The 20,086-nt window shown below is 40.2% G+C and overlaps 1 protein-coding gene across 4 annotated transcripts in view; it reads right to left on the minus strand.

Annotated features, from left to right (window-relative positions):
• Positions 1–9,451: 9,451 nt before the first annotated feature.
• pax3b (paired box 3b) overlaps positions 9,452–20,086 on the minus strand; it is a 31,180-nt gene continuing 20,545 nt past the window's right edge. Inside the window, exons 6-9 of one of the 4 annotated variants that reach the window (XM_020586469.1) lie at positions 19,362–19,527; positions 18,323–18,537; positions 15,022–15,301; positions 9,452–11,168 (exon numbers count right to left, since the gene is read on the minus strand). In XM_020586469.1, coding sequence (XP_020442125.1) covers positions 11,134–11,168; positions 15,022–15,301; positions 18,323–18,537; positions 19,362–19,527 — 696 coding nt within the window. In that variant the 3' untranslated portion in view covers positions 9,452–11,133. Of the gene's footprint in view, positions 11,169–15,016; positions 15,302–18,313; positions 18,538–19,361; positions 19,528–20,086 lie in introns of all 4 variants that reach the window. The other 3 variants (XM_020586478.1, XM_020586462.1, XM_020586473.1) reach the window with 3 other exon arrangements.

The raw sequence follows: 20,086 nt of genomic DNA on the forward strand, positions 1-20,086 counted from the left end.
TATACATTACTGTTACTGCCTATTTATTGGAACTGGCTTGGGAAAATGATCCGTTGTATTACGATAGCCTTACAAATAATTGAATTCTTTAGGTAGTTAAACTTCATTTGCTACTTTTTTACACTGACTAAAAATAAGTCTATAAAAACTTTTCAACTCATTTACACTTTTTTCTTCTATGAATGTTGCAGCAGAACCATCACACAAAGCCCCATAAAAGACGGCTCCTTTTCCCAGGGCTCGTCTCTTTTGTTGGTTGTAAACTCAGATCATATGAGTCCACAGTGCGCTGAAATCAGTCGCACCCTGTCTAATGCAAGTCAAGCAGACAGGGACGATGGGCTTTAGGAAACCATTCATTGCAGCAAACACACACTTTTCAAGCCCCCTTGATCCCCTGACCTGCTCAAATGATCTGAGGGCAGAATATCTGTTGCAGTTACAGCCCACTGCTCCCTCGTTCTGTCCTTGTTGTTTTTGCTTCATGTGAACAACCTTCAATTATTTAAAATAAAAGTTTTTTTCCTGTTTGTTTTTTTTTTTAGCTTGTACAAAAGAAATAGAAGTATTCAACTACTTTTGAAGTTTAAACCTAATACAAAATAATTTATAAGGTAACAAACCTACACAGATGCTGGCTTTATCTTAATAGCATTATTATCATCTTCAAGTGCATCTCTTGGAAATCACATGGAAATAAGTCTTGAAAGACGCTGTGTTATCCTTGGCATGTTTCAAATGTGTGAGATTCAAGTCTTTGTTTCTCATCAGGTCAAGTTTAATTAAGCAAAAAGTTTTAAGCAGCCTTAGATTCACTGGTTATTTAGTCAGCTAACTCTGTTAGCCTGCTGGGCTAAAGCGCTGCAGCGAACATTACCAAAAACACAGTGACACTACAGCAGCGTGCAGTATGAATGCTTAACGTTATGGGCACTGGCTGATGTAGTTCTATGACAGTTAGCTTCAGTGAGGTAGCTGAACAAGCTGGTGCTCAGTGGATTTAGCTACCACAGTCTTCTTAGCTAATCTTTCCACTGACATCACACACACGCACACAGTGCACCAATTGCTGCCTTGAACACACATGCACCATTCATATATTTATTTATTTTATATTATCAACTGTAAATGTTGTGTGGAGAAAATAAATAAATAAATGATTAAATATTTGTCAAGATAAAAAATATTGGAATGTGAAAAATAAAATGATGTTTTTTGCAACTCATTTGTAAAAGTAGATGCTTTTCACTTTTTTGATCAAACATTAACAGTGAAAATGTAAGATGTCATAGATTTGTTCACCCCATCTTAATGATGTAACTGTTATTTTTGGATGTAAGCATTTATATTTTTGATACATCTGATCATTTATTACTGCCTTCTGTCAGTCACTCGGGCTCCATGTGTGCTTTCTTCACCATGCCCTTATTTCTGTCACGTTATGTTTTGTGCGCACTTTGTTCATGCTTATAAATAAAATGTTTTGATATTAAATGTGGACATTCAGGTGTTTGCTTTTGCCTGCATTTCTAGGTTTGTAACTGCAGCGCACATGAGAGCCTGTTTATCAGCGCGCGTGTGTGTGCGTGCGTTCCTTCATCTTTGCCAGGGTTGAGCCAAGGGCCCATCTGGCTCCTATGAGGGCCGTTGCTTCACGGTTTCTCAGCCTGATTCATGGGCGCTGGGCAGCCTCAGCTGCTATCCTACTTCCACTGTTTTACATCACATACCTCCAAAAAAAAAAGCTAAGCACACTGCATACCTCCCAGCTCCCACCACTCCCCCACCAACAGACAAGCTCTGCAGAGATGCCATATTTCTAGATCCTTCCAAAGATGTTGACCTTACTTGGTCTTGATCTGGGAGGCAATCTTTCCCTCTGTCTATGCTTTCTCTAGGGATGATCAATTTCACTTCAAATGCCACAAACCTTCTGTACCACGCCCTTACATGTGCAAATTACAACCAACTTTCCTTCCTCCACATGTTGTTTTTCCTTCCTCACCCTCGACTCTTAATGCATCACTCTCTTTGTCTTGTCTTTTCAGCTTTCACACTCACCGACGTGACGTAACCACAAATGTAGTGTTGCGAGTTTGTCCTCGGAGTCCCAGCCAAACCTTGCACAATCTGGAGCCGTGCACTACTCAGAAATCTCAGTTATGCGCTCCTAAGAGTTTCCCCGTCAATCATTAAAAAAAACAACCCACCACAGAACACATGAAAAGACAAAAGAAAATAAACAGCGTGAATTAGGAATGAATATTAACAGCTGGGCTGGCTTCACATTTTCTGCTTTCTGGCATCGCACGGCCTGTAACACACTGTAGAGAGACACACACCATAGTACACATGCTGTCCTGAGCAAAAAAGATATACTTTGTGTCCTTAGTGATAATTTTGCAACTAAATTCCCAGATTATTTTATATTTTGATTTAATTTTCTGCTGATTTAGTGATCACTGTTGCTACTGCAGGTTGGGAAATGATCAGCATTTAAACTAAACATTTGACTTGTGGCGAAAAACCAAGCTTTGTTTGTTGTGTTTACTGTAGAGTGTGTCAGCTGTATTTGTTTAATTGAGTTGTTTGTGTCTAAAGCCTTCGCTGTTCCTTTGGTCCCGTCACTCTTGATAAAGAGATGTTAATCTCAATGAGGGTTTACCTAGTTAAATAAGGGATTTTTTTAATGATCAATGAGTCCTAATGATCTTTATATAGTATGTGACTAATTAACAGAGAACAGAAAACCAACTTCTGGCATTCACGCCATGTTTATTTTACAGCAAACTACTCAACATCGTGAAATCTCAATCTATTCTTTTAAATAAACTGTTCTAATTGTCCGATTCAAGTCAGGTCAACGTAAAATGACCAGTTATCCCTAACAAATGAGCATATATTCCAAACTGTTCCTTTAAATCAATACTCCACACAGCAACAGTTGCTGTGTTTTCTCTTTATGTGCACATATAATGGCAGTTACTGTTCTCGTAAATCCCAACAAATCCTGATCACAAAGTGCATCACTCCCTGTGACCCAGAAGCTTTCTCTTCCAGGAAACACCAACTAACAAAAAAAAGGGAACCTGAGAACAGAATGGCTATTATCAGTGGCAGATAAAGTAGAAAAACAGATAAACTGCTGCTGATTTTTGCTTTGAGCTCAGTGAAAAGTACAAGTCGTGGGTAAAGTCATCTCAGACAGAAGTAAATCCACATGAGCAGGGTTCTGCTGACAGATGTCTCTATGTCGGTCCAGATGACTGTCAGGAGAGATTAGAAAGAAATGAGCCCTGCCAGCAAGTCTGTTTTCACTTCTGATTTTTTTTTTTTTTTTTTTTGGCACATTTCTATTTGTGCTTGCAATCAATGCTCAGTAACATCACCTTGTCAAATTAAAATTGTTTACAGCATGTTACTGTTCCTCAAGACTAAGAGTAACGGCGCACACAGGTCTCCCTTCCAGCAGTTTTATAGCCCACAACACTGACACGCACACAGGGCATGTGATTTTCTCTGGGCAAAGTAAGCCCCTAAAGGCAGTGCCAGCAAGCGGCTGAGAAGTGGCACAGCGCGTGCATTGATGCAGTCACATTGCTCTTGTTTTGCTTGCCGTCATTTCCTAGAAAATTCTGTTTGACTTGCTTCTGCCAGCCCTTTCTCTCTGATCTGCCTCACTGTCTGCCAAGTGTCTTTTGCCTTTACATGCATGCCGCAACACACACACCATGCAACTTCCACTGCCACGCTTCAGATACACTGTACATATTGTTGTCTGCAATCCTCTACGCTCTCTCATTCCCCCACATAATTTCTTTCTCATCATGTGAGTCCATAAAAAAAAAAAAAGAATCAAGACAGTCTTGCTTTTCTTTCGGTATTATTGCTTGGCTCCACTGTTGTCAAAACAGTCTCTTGACTGTGGTGGACTACCCTCATACCCCATATAATAATATACACAGAATCTGTCATTTGAGTATCAAACACACACCCCCAGCTGGTTTGAAAAGTGTTTGTAATTTCCTCCTTCACACTGAACAGCAGGTGTGGTCAGCTCGGTCATGGCGGTTGGTTCCAACAGTGACAGGTTTCCATGATGGAAAACAGGTACGAGAACAAATTTAGAAATTTGTCAAACTTATTCCTACATGATAAACCGCTTTTCCACTGCGCAGATATAGTCAGTATTTTTCAAACACTCACAGTTTTGCCAAAACATGGTTAAAGCTACAACTTCCAGCAGTACTTTGCTTCCAAGTTGGCAACAATTCAACAAAGAAACAGTGTATATAATGTTTCTATTAAAAAGAATAGTGTGAAATGCAGAAACACACTTTTTCTCTTTACTGCAAAGTGTTAGATGAGAAGACGGATAACACTCCAACTATCTATTCATTATGAAGTAACAGCCAGCGGCCAGTTAGCTTTGCAGGAAGGAGAGAGAACAGCACAAAACGTGCCTACCACCACCTCTGAATCTCAATAATTAATGTTATACATCTTTTTTAATCCATACAGTTTGTTGTTTTACACATGGTTCAGTGCCAGACTAGCTGTTCTGCCCCAGTCTTTAAGCTAAAATAAGCCAACTGTCAGTGCCACTAGAGGAAAATCTGGGGCATCACCAAAGTCAAGTCAATTGTTTTTTCTTATTTGTACAGCTAAATATTACAAATCAAAAATTTTCCTCAAGTGGCTTTAAGTCAGTAGGCTCCATCCTCTGTGGTCCACGAATGTCTGACCATCATCCAACAGTTGTGGGGATAAGATAGTTCAGTCTGGACCAAAGTGGTGGACTGACTATCTAACATGGCAGCACTGCCAGCCCTAGAACCATTCTGCTAACAGGACTAAAAACTGCAAGAAAACAAGGAACGAGAAGCCATGTTTAAAAAACCAAAAACAACATTTACAAGTCATACAGAAGTAAACTCTCAAAACATGAGATCTACTGGCGTCACTGCCAGCATTTTAACCCCACTAGTAAAGTAAAAAGATCATACCCTGCCTAAATAAATATCATTTTTGGAGCATCAAATTAGTGCGGGGGCTATAATCTTTTCACTTTGCTAGTAGCCTATTGCTTCTTGGCCTACACAACTAATTCAAAAACATTTTGGGGGAGGCGCATGCACTTTTTTTCAGTGCAAACATTTTAGCCCCTAAATGTTAAATATCTTTTGGTGTCACCTTAGTAAAACTATGCCATTTGTAACTTAACCGTGTTTGTTTTTTTTTCTTTTTAGCTGATGGGTTTTGGAAAAGTTCTCTAAAAACCCCAGAGTCATACAGTCACCCCAAAGGAAGGAAGTTGTTGTAAGTGAAAACATGTTACCCACCAAATTTGGCATGTAGTCACATGACAAGATCTACTGTATCTAGAGAGACAAGAGACAGAATATTTAACAAATGACGGTGATAATCTGGGAATGTATCAGTTTACAGTTGTGTATCTTCATTGTGTTCCCTCATCTTCGTCTGCCTGTTCCTGTCAGGCCCCCACCTGCCCCACCCCCCCATCGATGTTCTTTTCTGTCTGGAGGTCCAGAGGTTAAGTTGTCCCCAGCATGTGTTCCTGCTCAGGGCAGCAGCAGCCAGGACCTGTGATGACAGAGTGTTCGAATGCTGGGGAGAGCCATGGGGTTAAGTGTGTGTACAGGGGGTTATATGGGAGACACCCCAAAACATTTTTCTCCCACCTGGCTACCTCCTGTGTAGAGAGGACAGGACTGATCCGATCTTTACAGGAAGACTAGCTATACTGATATTGAGAGAAAAGGAAATTAATTAACAAAACCTGAATTGGACAAACAGTAGCTTGATACTTGCAAAGGTCAGTCAAATCACAGACCACTGATCCACATCTCAACTGAGCAAAATTACTACTGAATGTATTTGTTCTTTTCTTATTGCCTTTAAAATTGGTTTTGTCAGTTTAAAGCTACAATTTTCTCTCTCAACTGAAAGTGGCACCGATATAAATTCTTGATCTAAATCCAAATTTGTTGGTTTTTTCTTCCTTCCCTTGAAAATATGCTCTTATTATCTGAGTAGCTGTCTCAGCTAACACTGGAGTTAGCAGCCTGCTAGCCGGCAGGTCAGTCATAATGATGTCAATGGAGCTGAAACACATTTCCATTTTGATTGTCAGCTGTGTAGTCCCACCCCTGACTGGTTTGAGAGGGCAATCCTAGTCAAAAATCTTTAGAAGAGAATATCTTCAAATAGCCTTTGACAGCACCTCTGCCCATTGGGGCATATATCTATTAAAACAACGTCCAAAAGATGTTATATACTGTAACTTTTAGTTAGATTAAGTTAGATGTTTACAGTATGTTTTCTTACTATATTCTGTCAAGTAGTTTTATTCTTTTATAATTCTAGTCCAATGTGTCCAGGACTTACATATAGACAATGGGATTCTAAATCAAATTTAGAGTTTCCATTTCACCTGTATCATGCATGTCTTTGGATTGTAGAAAGGAGCCGAACATCTGGAGTAGACCCACAGATGCTGGCAGAACATGCGAACATCAGGCAGCTGGTTATCAAATTTGAACTGAAAGCGTTCCATGCTAACCACCAAGTCAGTGTGCCAACGGGTTTCTCTCAGACTACATCATTATTTTTAAGTTCTTCTCTGTGTGCACACCAAGAGCCACACATGGTAGGAACACACACACACACACACACACACACACACACATTTAACACAGTAAGAATGACAGAAGCAGCTGCTGGCATGAACTGGAGGTCATGTTGGATCACAACACTGAGAGAAAAAAAAACAAACTCTTTAACCCAGGGGGTTGTCTAATATGTGAGTTACTGGATCACACGGTTAGCGTTTCCCTCAAAGTGTCTGTCTGTGCAAGAACAAAAAACAAAGTTGAGTCAGTATGTATGGGTGTAACATTTACATTATAAATGTTTTACTTATTTTGTTTTATCACATTTATTCGCCTCAGAAGTCTAAATGAGCACAGCAGAAGCATATTTGTCTCAGCAGGAGAGACTCTAAAACCACATAACTCACATTTTGCAGTACATAAAAAAAAAATTAATAACTTGATAAATAACTGCACTGTACCCAAGAGTCAACAATCCAATTGCATTGAAATCCACATCTGTGGCATAGGCAGTTTGTTTTTTTAAGGTCTACATTTTCCATGATCATCCCGTGATCCCAAATTGACTGGACTGATACCAAAAACAACAAAAGAAAAAAAAATTTAAATCAATATTACTACCAGATCAAGAACACAGGCTTGACAGAACTGACTCTAACGTGCACTTGGCAGGTGTAACTGAGATAAGCTCTCAGAGGGAAATCGACAGCTCAGATGTAGCTACAGATCTAAGCCACTAAAGGAAAACCAGACCTAAGCATAGTCGATAGTAGTAATAATAATAATACACACCACCACCTCACGTACTCAGCAGATAATTATCAATTTAACCACCATAAATGCAAAGCCAACAATGTGTGTAAACACGTTTCAATTTTAACACATAGTGACAAAGAAAACAACAATCCCAACACCTGGTGCACCTTTGGGTCCACATGTCACATTCACTCATGACAAGAGCAGCCATGAAGCAGCGCTGTATCTCGCTAGTTTACACTGAGGTGATTTAATATAATCTGGACAATCTGCCGCTCATGTTCCAGTGACAGTAAAGTCAAGTTGTCCAGACGATCACTGACGACCAGAGACGCGTTTTATTCCTGTTCTTGCTGTTGAAGACAAGTTCACTTTATTTAAACTATAGCCAAACTTGTGTTGTGTATTTCTTCCTCCTCTAATAACTTGCTATGTATATGTGATTAGACGTGTTAATTAGCCTATTTAATTAATAGCTTCTACTTTTTTTTTATTTCACAGCAAAATCGGAATATTGCCGAACCTCCACTGGCCTGTGCCTTAGAGTCCAGGGCTACTCACCTGGTCCACAGGTGTTCACTTCGTCTTCCCTTCGTCTTCTGGCGGATTACAAACCAGCAATTAAGGCACATAACGCCACCTATAGTTACAACACTGAATTAGCAGGAGGGGGAAAACAAAACAACAACAACAAAAACAATTATATCCTATTTGACCAACTTTTCCCTATTAAAGAAATAATTTTTTACTCCTGCATACCCAACCCTTAACACCACCTCCTCTCCCTGATCACTGAATATTTTTGAACTGCATTAACTGATTTTTTTTTTTTTTTTGTAAAAAAAATTTGGTTATTTCATTTGGATTTATTTTCATATAGCAGCATGTGTGGAGAAAAAAAGACATATTGGCTGTTCTGCTGCCAGGCAAAGGTCCAGCGATCCAAAAATGTGTCATTATCCGGCCGTATGAAATGCCATTAAAACAGTTCCATTTAACTACACTCTGGGGTGTATTAAAGAAATAATAGCCTTTTCAGTGCAAGGGTTCATTAATAAAAGTAATGTCTGAGCTTTGGAATTTTGCAGGTGTGATTTGTCTTCATCTTTAATGGTAAGGACTGATTAAGAAAGCAAACAGTGTGTGTGCATGTGTGCTCAAATGTATGTATATACTGTGTGTGTGTGTGTGTGGGTATCCATAGGAGTGTTTGATTAGAACACCACTGCTTGTACTTTTCTACTGTGTGTGTGTGTGTGTGTGTGTGCTTAATGACATACAGTCTGTGTCAGTGTCATCTTATTGGCTGAATCATTCAGGCTCAACAAGCAGCGCTGACATGACTATGAGTGATCCTTAACTTTGTTATTAACCTAAACTTTATTTATGGAGCGTGTGGTCCGGCTGCACAAGCCGCACACAGCGGCACCCCTACAAGGCCCGGCAGCAGACACGATTAATCAGAAGAATGTTATAATTAGGCTTCATACCCCCAGGCTGCATGAACATGCACACACAGAAACAACACTATATGTGAGCATGAGCATAATGTATGAATGCATGTGGTGCACAGGGGGCCCTGTGTATGTAAGCAGGGTGGATGGGTTGCAGAAGTTTTGGAAGGGCCGGGTGTGCTGTTTGTCCAAAATGCTTTAAGGCCTTTTCTCTTCATCAGAGAGGTTGTTAAACAAAAGTCAGTTTGTTACAGTAGCAGGGGCCGGGGGGGGGGGGCATTTAATACACGCCAATGCAGAAGTCTGAGCAACCATCTGTGAGAAAGACTGTTGTGTTCACTGTCAAATCTAATGTCTGGTTATCCCCGTTTTGCCGGGGGTATTTTGGTTGGACCACATGAGCGCATTCAAAAGTATACATCTGTCTCTAAGTGCATTTGTATTCGTCTGCTGGGTGAAGCATAGTCAGGCGCAGTTGCTTCCTTTTTCTCAAGTTGTGGCAAAAATAAATACAAGCACTCCATTTTGTAATTAACACCAGATGAACAAAAAATGAATAAAACTGCAGATATTTTTGGAATGTTTCTTTTATTATAAATAGTAGGGATAATGCGCTTGTAAACATGACATTATGTCATATCACTTTGTCAAATAATACAAAATATATCAAATGAATGAAAGGACTGGTTCATTCTAATGCAGACACGTGGACAAAACAAGAGCGCTTATGAAAGCACTCGGCTATTCTGAGCTTTAATTTGATGGATAAAGTATTGCTTGTCACTTGTACCTTGTGGAAATTTTTACAATGACACTGTTGAAATACAGTACATTTGTGACAATAAATATGTTTGAAATGCACTAGAGATTTAATCAGTATTTCCTGCTCCTGCTAAAGAGAACCAGAAAGGGTCCCAAGCAACACAAAATAATAAAGAATATATAATTTTGGCTTTGTCATTCCTGGAGATTTTATGTTTACACTGGCATTCTCTTGATTCATTCTTTCCCTCATGATGCTATGTTAACTTAAGTTTGGACAACTGTGGTCCCTTCATGGTGTTGTTATAGAAACGTTAACAGTGTTTCCTATTTGATTTGGACCCAAAAGCCTTCAAAGGCACATGTTGCTCTGGAGTTCCAGAGTCGACCCAGAGTTTGACTCCAGAGTGTTTTGTAAGACTTTCAGAGGCACATTTGAATTTATTATATTGTTTGAATAGTGAGGTTGACTCTGAGATATGTGATATTGCACTTCTGGTCAACTAGGAGAATGACTGCCTTTATCATTAACTAAAGACGGTCTCAGTCTTTCGGTCGTGACTTGTGACCCGGTGGCTTTTTCTTGATGGGAGAGGATCTTTAAAGGGTTTTTTTTTTTAAACCGTGTGATCGATTTTGCCTACTTCCCCCCACCTTTAAAGCCACTACTCCACCGCCCTCCTCTACAGCTTTCTCATCTGTCACGTTTCCTAAAGTCACCCCCTGACCTCCTCTGAGTCTCTCTCTAAAACTACAAAAGGCCAAGACCTCTTCCTCACCGTCTGAAACATCAGCGGGACAGAAGGACAGCAGAGAGTGAGGGAGAATCGGGAGGTGGAGGAATGTCTGAGTGAACTTTCTCAGTACAGCTGTGGTGTACATTAGAGTTTCTGATACAATAAAACCCACAGATTCATTTGCTCACGTTTGTTTTCCTTCTCTCTGGAATTTCTCTCCATGTGTGGGATGCAGAGGGCTCAAATAAATGCAGTAAAATCAACAAAGCCCCTTTCTTTTCTCCTTTTAGCTGATACAATTTGGGGATTAATTTGGAGATATGTGGAATTTTGTATGTACTCAAGTGGCCCTAAAATATGTAAACATCCTCCTTTAAGCATTGGCCTAAAGGCTGGTAGTCTGCGATGATAGATTTTCATTTGCTGTCCTTAAAAAGACCCCAAAAGCAGAGTCCACAGATGGTGTTTGGTCACTGGATTTGCCTGTGGAAAGTGCTTCCTCATGGCACTATAGATCGTCACAACTTCACTGAACCAACTGCATTAAGCGCTGACATCTCTTCCGTTCATTAACAATACTAATGCAGCACAGTCAGTTAACTGCTTTTGGTTTGATATTCCTTCTTGCGGTCCCTTCTTCTTTTGTCCGTTTTTCCACCAAGAATTAATCTTATAACGTCCTGCAGTAGAGAATGTCTCCTGGTAAATGGCAGCAATATTTTGGTCCAGATATTAAAACATTTCCATCATTGTACACACAAATTGTTCCTCTGTAAATTCCAGAGCTTCTGATCAGGTGATTTCAGGCCTCAGATAAGGAAGGGCACCTGTTAAAAAGGATGAAACAGTTAAATTATTACCAGTGAAAGGAAAGTGGAAAGATGATAAAAGAGATAAATGACCACAATAAACTTGGGGCATATGTTTTAGCGTGCCATTCCACTAACATATGTACTGTATGGCTATTGTTAGCGTGTGATTTGGGGTGTAAGGTCAGTGGAGGAAGATGTGAGAACAAAAGTGTGAAGATGCTCTGAATAAATGCAACTATAATTTAAAATCTGCAATATTATAAGGAAAACAAGTGAAGAATCCTATATCCTATATAAAATATGCACTCATTGCTTTATATGCAAATCCTCACCTGGCCAAGTTTCTAAAATATACTGGTCATATATTTAATTTACCACCCCAGACACAAAAAAGTCTCATAATGTTTTATTCAGGTGCATTTGTCATATTTTACCTACTCTGTTAACTGTTCCCTTATGTTTTCTTTATTTCCTCACATTCTTTTGCCTTCTCCGTATTGTCAGCAGTAATATTTTGGTGGTGAAACGCTGAATAATTTACAGATTTGTGGTTGTTATTTGTTGCCCTTAAAGGGCAGCAGGGTGGTGCGGTGGTTAGTGCTGTTGCCTCGCACCAAGAAGGTTCCGGGCCTTTCTGTGCGGAGTTTGCTGTGGTGACCCCCAACAGGGAACAGCCGAAAGTAGTAGTAGATTTGTTGGCCTTAAAACAGCAAAATTTAAGAATCAGCCAATTAAGTATTACACTGTGGAATGTAACTCTCACAATGCTGCTAAAATAAAGAGACTCTGGAAACAATAGTGCATTAAAGTTCCCATGTAAAATCTTCCAGTTTTTTGTCAGGACATTATGTTCTCTGATTTAACTAACACGGTCATGATTAAATCATTTTAAAAATGGAGAACTCCTTAAATTACAGCCTGTAACCTACTGTATAATTCTTTAGTATTTATCAATAACATTAGACATGTTTGGTGTTCTCTACTACTAATTATTATTGCAGGTCTTTGCTCTGATCAAATAGTAGTAGATATATGATATTTAGATATTTAGTCTACATAAGAGTAAACAGGTAAAAATACACAACCTACAGAAACGTGACCAACAGAAAATTCAATCCTACACTGAGGCCTCTGCAATTTGCTGTTCAAAAACACTACAGCAATGTCTGCTCAGCAACAGAGACATTACCTGAATAAAAACAAACAAGTATCTCATAGGTTACCATTGTAAATTCCGTGAGCCAGGCCAGTCAGAGATACATGTCACCAAAATGTGCAGCAGTACAGACCAGTTTCTTACACTGCGCTGGAACCTGGAACAGCACTGCTCAACACTGCTTCTCCAGCTGACCTCAGTCCTAGCACCTGTTTCTAATAGCCGCCCTGCCAGAGGCTATTAGGATCCATCCACCCCCAGAAAGGACCTTTCCTCTGCAGCTCCAAACCCAACCGCACACCGGCTATCCAGTCGCACTGATTAATCACATCAAGATGGACTGTTCAGGCCTGTAACACTGCGGAGGTGTATGTGAGTGCGCGCGCTGTCCTGGTGGCTGGGTTTGAGAGTGTGTGTGTGTGTGTGTGTGTGTTTAAATGTACAGTGCCACATGCTAGCGGTTTTTCGCATGTCACCCTAACTCTTTATTCTGTCCACTTTGAGATATTTGAGCGAGATATTTCATTAGACATTTGCTGCTCTCGGATATTAAGTTAGATATTCATTCGATACCTGCCACCCCACAGAGCTAGATGGAGTCAGGCTTGTTGGACTAAACCGCTGCCATGCTCTTTGAAGGGCCCACTTGTCTCGAGGTTGCCACAAGGTCAGTGGATGAACCTGATTGGTCAACCCCCTGTGGACCAGAATTGGAAACGGCGGCCGCTGTAATCAGGCTGTGACAGAGAATGACTTGTCTTCCAAAGTTAGACGGAGATTTGTTTGAAGTTGAATTTAACCCTTAAAGTAACAGTAATGTGAAGTGAAAAGAGCCTCTCAGTGCTGGACAGGTAAGTATTCTCTGAGAGCAAACAGTCTGAGGAGGGCTATCAGACACCACTACAGCTACACTTTACCCTGACGGGAGCTGACTCTATAGTGTACCTGACTGCAGAGTTCAGTATCAGCGCTGGGACGATCAAATCAGATCTGCACAATTAACCCCAACACTTGACACTGCATGACTGGACCCGGAAAAATGTTAGCTGCAGTAAAGCAGCTACCTGTGTGCTGTCATCTGCATTTACAAATGTTTTTTCTCCATCCCTGGAATCAAAGCGAGGTATTTGCGGTTACAGGAGATGTGTCTTGGACCAGCAGACTACCAGAAAGCCTGATAATCATACACTGTATCCACTGATTTGATTCAGATGTTTTCATTTTAGTTCTTTCACTGAAAATAAGTGAAAGGCTGCTATGCACCCACTCAGCAGTTTGCACTAGAAAACTGGAAAGGTCTTGAGGTCATTAATTTAAAAATAATCATGTGGCTTTGTTGTTCTGTGGTCACATGATTGCAAAATCCTGACACAAGCACATTTTCAAAAATAAGTTTTTAAAAATGTTGACAGATATCCTGCAGTTTTGTACACAAGATAAATCAAACGTGTCAGCAAATGCAAGAACCGCATAACTACTGCAATGCTTCGTAAGCTCATTAATGTCAATACAAAATCTGTTAATCACCACCGAACCAAGCTAAGCAACCATAACACTGTTGAATATTACTCGCTGACAACACTGCCTGAGTTATGTCAAGGTTCTGTTCCCATTTCAATCTCGGGACTATTTTTGCATGACGAACTACCAAACTGAAAAACCAAATGAGACAGACTGAAAACATGATTTATCTTATCTCAGTTAGAAGATCAAAATGTTTAGGCTGCAAAGCACTCAGACAGAAATACTTTATCCATCACACTATTTAATATGATTAAAGGTTTCATGTCAGGACCAGGGTACTTAATGATATTTAAAGCATGTCAAAGCATCGCTTAAAAATTATAAACTAATTACACCCAGTGTGGATGGAGCCGACTGAAAATGGCAGTGGTGGGCTGCATCTAAGTAAATGGTTTTATATAGCGTTTTTCTACTCACTGAAGCGTACGCAAAGAACTTTACACTACTTTCCAGCCCCCCCTTTTCACTCACACAGACATTCACTCACTCACACACCAGTGATATCACCGGGGGTAACTTGGGGTTCAGTGTCTTGCCTAAAGACAGTTCAACGTGGACTGGAGAAGCCAAGGATTGAACCATTCCCCCCCCCCCCCATTACCTGAGCCAACGCCGCTTAGATTCAACTCAATTATTGTACGTATGTACACTTCTGAGATACTTGTACTTTACTGCATTATGTCTATTTTATGCCACTTCATGATCCTATTCAAATATTCAGTGGGAAATGCTGCACCTTTTATTTTCTAGTTATCTTTTGAGATTTTAGACACAAAACATACCACTTTGAGTGCTGTTTATATATTAATGCAACAATAATAATGATCTAATAGAATAATACAACACTGACAGGTGCCATTCTATTTAACGAGTACTTTTACTTTTGAATCTTTACAGAGCATATATTTGTTTGAATATAATGATTATGGATGGAGAAGCTTAGTCTGCGTATATAGCATATAACAAATTTGTGTTTCATTTTCTGATTTTTCCTATACTTGTTACTTTCACTCCGTTTACTGTCGCTGTGTCTTGGTTTCTTTTTATGCTAACTGCTAACTGACTAAATGTGCAAACAAAGATCTTTATTATCATTATTACATATGGTATTTGCTTGAATTTTTGTGTACAGGTCTGGGTATGGAAGTAAAAGGTGAGAATGAAAAAGGTGAAGTTTATTGACCTTACTTTGTCCGTACTGGCTGTACTGGTAGGGCGCCATGTGGTCGACGGTGTAGCCTGGTGAGCTGTAGGAGGGGGGACAGTAAGACTGGGAGCTGGGCAGGGAGGGCAGAGCTGACATGGAGGGAACGCTGGTGAGACCCTCCAGGCCCTTGATGTGATCCATGCGCTGGCTGCAGCTGGCGGCCATGCCGGCAGGAGGCTCGAGGCCGCCCGTCAGAGGGGAGATGGCGTAGTCGCTCTGGGGCTGATGTGGCACACCGCCTGGATTCAGCAAACCCATCACCTGATGGGAAGGAAGTGAAGAAGAGAGAAATGAAAGTTAAATTAGTTTCAGGCTGTATACTGCATACTGGCTCTAATGTTAGTGGGGTTTGAGCAGAAATAGAAACAGTGTTTGTTTGCTTAAGCACACATCACCAGTGGAATTATGACAAACAGGATGGATTTCACCACTAGGATTACAGAGACTGGCCCCAACTCTAATTCCAACCTGAGCTAGGGGAAATACAGCTAAGACCAGAGGGGTAGGGGATGATATGTGGAAGACAAGCCTTTATAATATCAACTCAAATCAAAATTTATTTATGTAGCACTTTTCTAAACACACTGTTACAAAGTGCTGCACAAAGAATAAAATCAGGTACAAGAATGGAATAAAATAAAACCACAACAGCAATAAAACAAGACACCTCACAACAGCACAAAAAGTCAGATACATGGAATAAAAATCACAGCAATAAGCAGCTCACTTCACACAACAGTGGGAATAGTACTTAGCAGAACATTAAATATCTCTAATGTTTAACATAAACGCATAGGAGAGTGTGTAATATAAATTGACACAGACACAGAGCCAAGCGCACATTTGGACACACTGAGGAAATCCCCCTGTCGCGGACATCAAAACAAAAGCCCGTTCCAGACAGAGATAGCACCAAAGAGGAAGAATTAAGCAATTTGTCTCAGAGCCACAGCTCCGCTTATTCTAAAATTTCTTTTTGACAATGCTCCAAAAGTCCATGGCACAAGATAGCAACTTATCTCTAAGCAAGATATGCCCGCAAAGATAACACAAAAGAAAGGTCTGTGTTAGCTCAGCACTGTTCAACCTCAGAATAGATTTGCAGTTTGAGAAATCCTTTAGTTCTTGACCTGTTCTTTATTAGCGACCAGATAATCGAATTTGGGGGAATAGTCCTTTGCCAGCAAAGGATGGAAAATAGCTGTGGGGCAAAGTTTTTCAAAACAGACCTGATACCACAGATCCTCTTGTTTGCTCATTGAAGTTACCTGTCCGTTATTAAGGTGCTCAGTAAACTGTTAATAAGGAACTGAGATTCTAACTGAAAGTAACTCTAACTGAACCTACTGCCTCTAAATGTATCATATCCCACCTCGGTCCCAACAGAGCAAAGAGCTCAAGGCTCCTTCAGTTGTTCTAATAAGAAGCAGGTATGCTGCTCTTTGGGTCCTCTTGGCCTTCTAAGTGACATATTATTCTACATCCACACACACACATGTTCCTGCTTAAATCATTTCCCAAGTAGGGGAGGTGAATGGAGGAGTCCATGCTGATTTGAAGAGGGGAGTTGTGTTTCTTCACATGCCCAGCAACATTTTCCCCCAAAAAATTAACCTGCATTTGGAAGGTTTGGTGTAAACAGGAAGAGAGGAGGGATACCACGATTCTGAAACAAGACACAGGTAGCAGAAATAAATGCCCTTTAAACAGATGGAGTCTGGCGTTTGCTCTCTTTCACCTATCTCTATCATCATCCTTCTTTCTCCCCTGCCTCATGAGATGGCTGCTGGCTGGCCCATCCAGAGTGTTTCATATTGGAGTGCTGCCGTTGCCAGCGGCCTAAATCAGTGGGTCCACGAGTTAGCAAGGAAGAATGTTAGGATGGGGGAAACATCTGAAATGGGACATTTTTTTCTCCGCCATATGAAATATATACAAATAAATTAGAACCGTTGCTTTCATATCATGGCAAACATTTTGAGAATGTAATCATGAGAAGCTTCCCTTGAGGCTAAACTCTGTTGCTTTGTTTGTGCACATATACATGACCATGAAGATGATGTGTATATGTATCTGTAGGTTTGAAAGCATGTGTCACAATACATACATTGCACCAAAGTCACACAAATAAAATGGTCAGAAGTTAGAAAGTAGCATGAATTTATGTGGGAATAAAAGAGAATTCTTGTTCCTTGTACTGCTGTTGTATTTGAAATATAAAATTGCACTAATTCATCTGAACAGAAAGTTGAAAATTTGACTTAGGTGTGCTTTCAACCATGTCATGTAGTAGTTGTGGAAAAGATGTTGAAAAATCCTTAACTGATCCTCAAACTGTCATGGAGTTGATCAATTATCTACACCGTGCATGTGTGTGTCTCTGTAAATATGTGAACCTGTGAGCATATGTGTGTATCAGGATGAGTGTGCATCTATCTTCACACTGCTGCGGCCTGTTCTCTGAGAAGTCAGACTGCGCCAGGCTGAAATCTCATTTTCTGCCTGTTAGGGTCTTTAAGTCCTCTGTCTCCTCTGTTGTACCCTCTGTCTAGGTGTGGAGACCTTGGGATTCATGCCTGGATAATTGCCTGTAATTGACTTTTCACTTCTCATTTGTCACATGCTCAGTTGTCCTCTGTCCTTCTGGAGTCATCTCTCTTTTCACCTCCAAAAGGGCGACTCATCCTCCAGTTCTGTAAGGAGTGGGTGAGTGTAGAATATACAGTTTATGGCGCAACAAGCGTGTGTGTTTATGTACTCCACACCTGGGTGGAATTTTATGTGAAAAGCCATCAAAACAAAGCAGCTCTTGATTTATTACGAAGCTGTGTGTCTGGCAGGATAAATCGAGTCTCAAGCGGCTTCAGCTCTTTGGAATCATGTTCAGATTTAGTTCGGCCAAGCTCTGGTGTGGCATGTCATGGGTATTATCCATTAAAGTTAAACTATCTGAGTCTCCAGCGATACGTGCAGTCAAACACAGCTCTTTTTCCTGTTGTTAGTGCACTGCAAAAATACAAACTTAAGTCAGGTAACGTCATTTAACTTTGTGTTTTTCTTAACACAAATTAATCCAATGTCAGTTTTCAAATGACATTTAAGTATGTTAACATTATACTTTTATTGATTTATTAATGGTAGCATTTTTATTGAGTTAAATCACATATTGTCAACAAATTTCTTAAAACTTTCTTTAAGGAATGTACCGTTAAATGAGGGATATAAGGACACTGAGGAATTAAGCAGCTCATATACATGCACCTATTTCTGTACCTGTCTCACCTGTGGAGAGAGCCCGTTTCCTATGGCGGGGTTCATAGGATTGGCCGGTCCTCCAGGGCTCACAAAGCTGTCTGAGTAGCCTGAGAAGGAGTGGCGCCCGGAGGCGAGGCAGTAGGCAGAGCCTCCTTCTCCCTGTCCCCCACCACCAGAGGCCTGGTGGCCCGAGGAAGGAGGGAGAGGCTGGGGCCGATGCACCGTGCTGGGGGGCTCTGACACTACCAAACACATGATGGATAAAGTTAGAACACTTTTAAGGATTGTCAGATAAAAGCTACAAAACAAAACTGCTAATTGGTCGGTGCAGCTAAAACCAAAGCATACAGCTGTTGTTACTGTGTCGATTTCTTCAAAAATATTTTTGAAAATATGTCTGTTCTGTGTGTAAAAAATTTATATTTAGATGTTTTTATTTTTAGAAACAAAAGTCAAAAATATTGCATAATATATTTTCATGGGGCAGCCTTCCTCATTTTGTTTTTAAAACAATTATAATGCTAATCATTTTAACAAAGGAAGAGTGGTGTTGTAATTAAAAAGCAATAGTTCTGTCAAAATATATTTAGTTGAATTTAAAATCATTTTAAAAAAATTAAAATGTGCAAAAATGTGTTTTTATAGTAAGGACAGTAAGTCACAACTTCCCTCCATGACTTACACACGTACCTTTTTAACAGTGTTAATGGAAACTAAAAGCCGAGGATCTTCATTACACTTTTGACATCATGTAAAACTTTTATAGCTCCAACTGGGATGACTTAAACTTTTGAACCTCAAATAAATGGTTTCATGTCTGTCTGTGGTAGATTATTCCTACCATAAATGAGTTCTGAAAACCAATGGAATTAAATGAAAAATTCACTGTCGTCAAGCCAAGAACAAAGCTTTCTTTCATTTAACCCCAAAAAATTACAGTTAATTTGCACTGGCAGAAAAATCTTTGCTCATGGCATGAATACTTGAAACTGGAATTTGATTTGAATAAACCGCTTTTCACATTAACTGTCAACCACTGTGTTAATGATGCAAGTTTGTTCCCAACCTTGTGCTATAGATGAAGTGGGGTAGGTGCTGTCAGAGAGCTGGTAAGGTGGGATGCTGGACATAGCAGAAGGTGCGAAACCTCCTGGGATCAGGTGATTAAATGTCATCAGTTGATTGGCTCCTGCTTGCTTCCTCCATCTTGCCCGCCTGTTGCTGAACCACACCTAGAAAAGGTAGCAGTGATGATGTACTTCATGTCTGTAACACTCCAATCTCACACAATCCATCTGTATCCATTTTGCACGGGTAAATAATGTATCACCTCTCCACATGCTGTAAATGTGCACATTTGCATATTTGCATAGAGAGTAGGAGACTGACCAATAACCTCTCTCACAGTTCCATCAGAGTGTGAAACTGAAAAGCAATGTGGGAGACAATGTGTGAGATAAAGTTGTGTGTGTACATGTATTGTGTTTGTATCCTGGCCAGCTGCAGTAAGTGACATGCTGTGTCCATATGGTTGCAGACCTCTTGCTGGGCTTGCTTACATTTCCCATATGGAGCTGCTGGAGGAGAATTTACTGGAGTCCAGATCAGAAGTAGAAGAGTTCAGATTGGGCCCCTGGGAGTGAAGATGAGAGGCACACGTGTGTGTGTCCCTGTACTTCCTACATAGTGAGGACCAAAAAAGTTTTGGTTTTTTTTTTTTTGCTACAGAGTGAGGACATTTTGGCCAGCCCTCACTTTCTGAAACAGCTTTTTAAGGGTTAAGTCTTGGTT

This window comes from Monopterus albus, unplaced genomic scaffold (genome assembly GCF_001952655.1).
Source record: "Monopterus albus unplaced genomic scaffold, M_albus_1.0 scaffold8.1, whole genome shotgun sequence".
Lineage (NCBI taxonomy): Eukaryota > Metazoa > Chordata > Actinopteri > Synbranchiformes > Synbranchidae > Monopterus > Monopterus albus.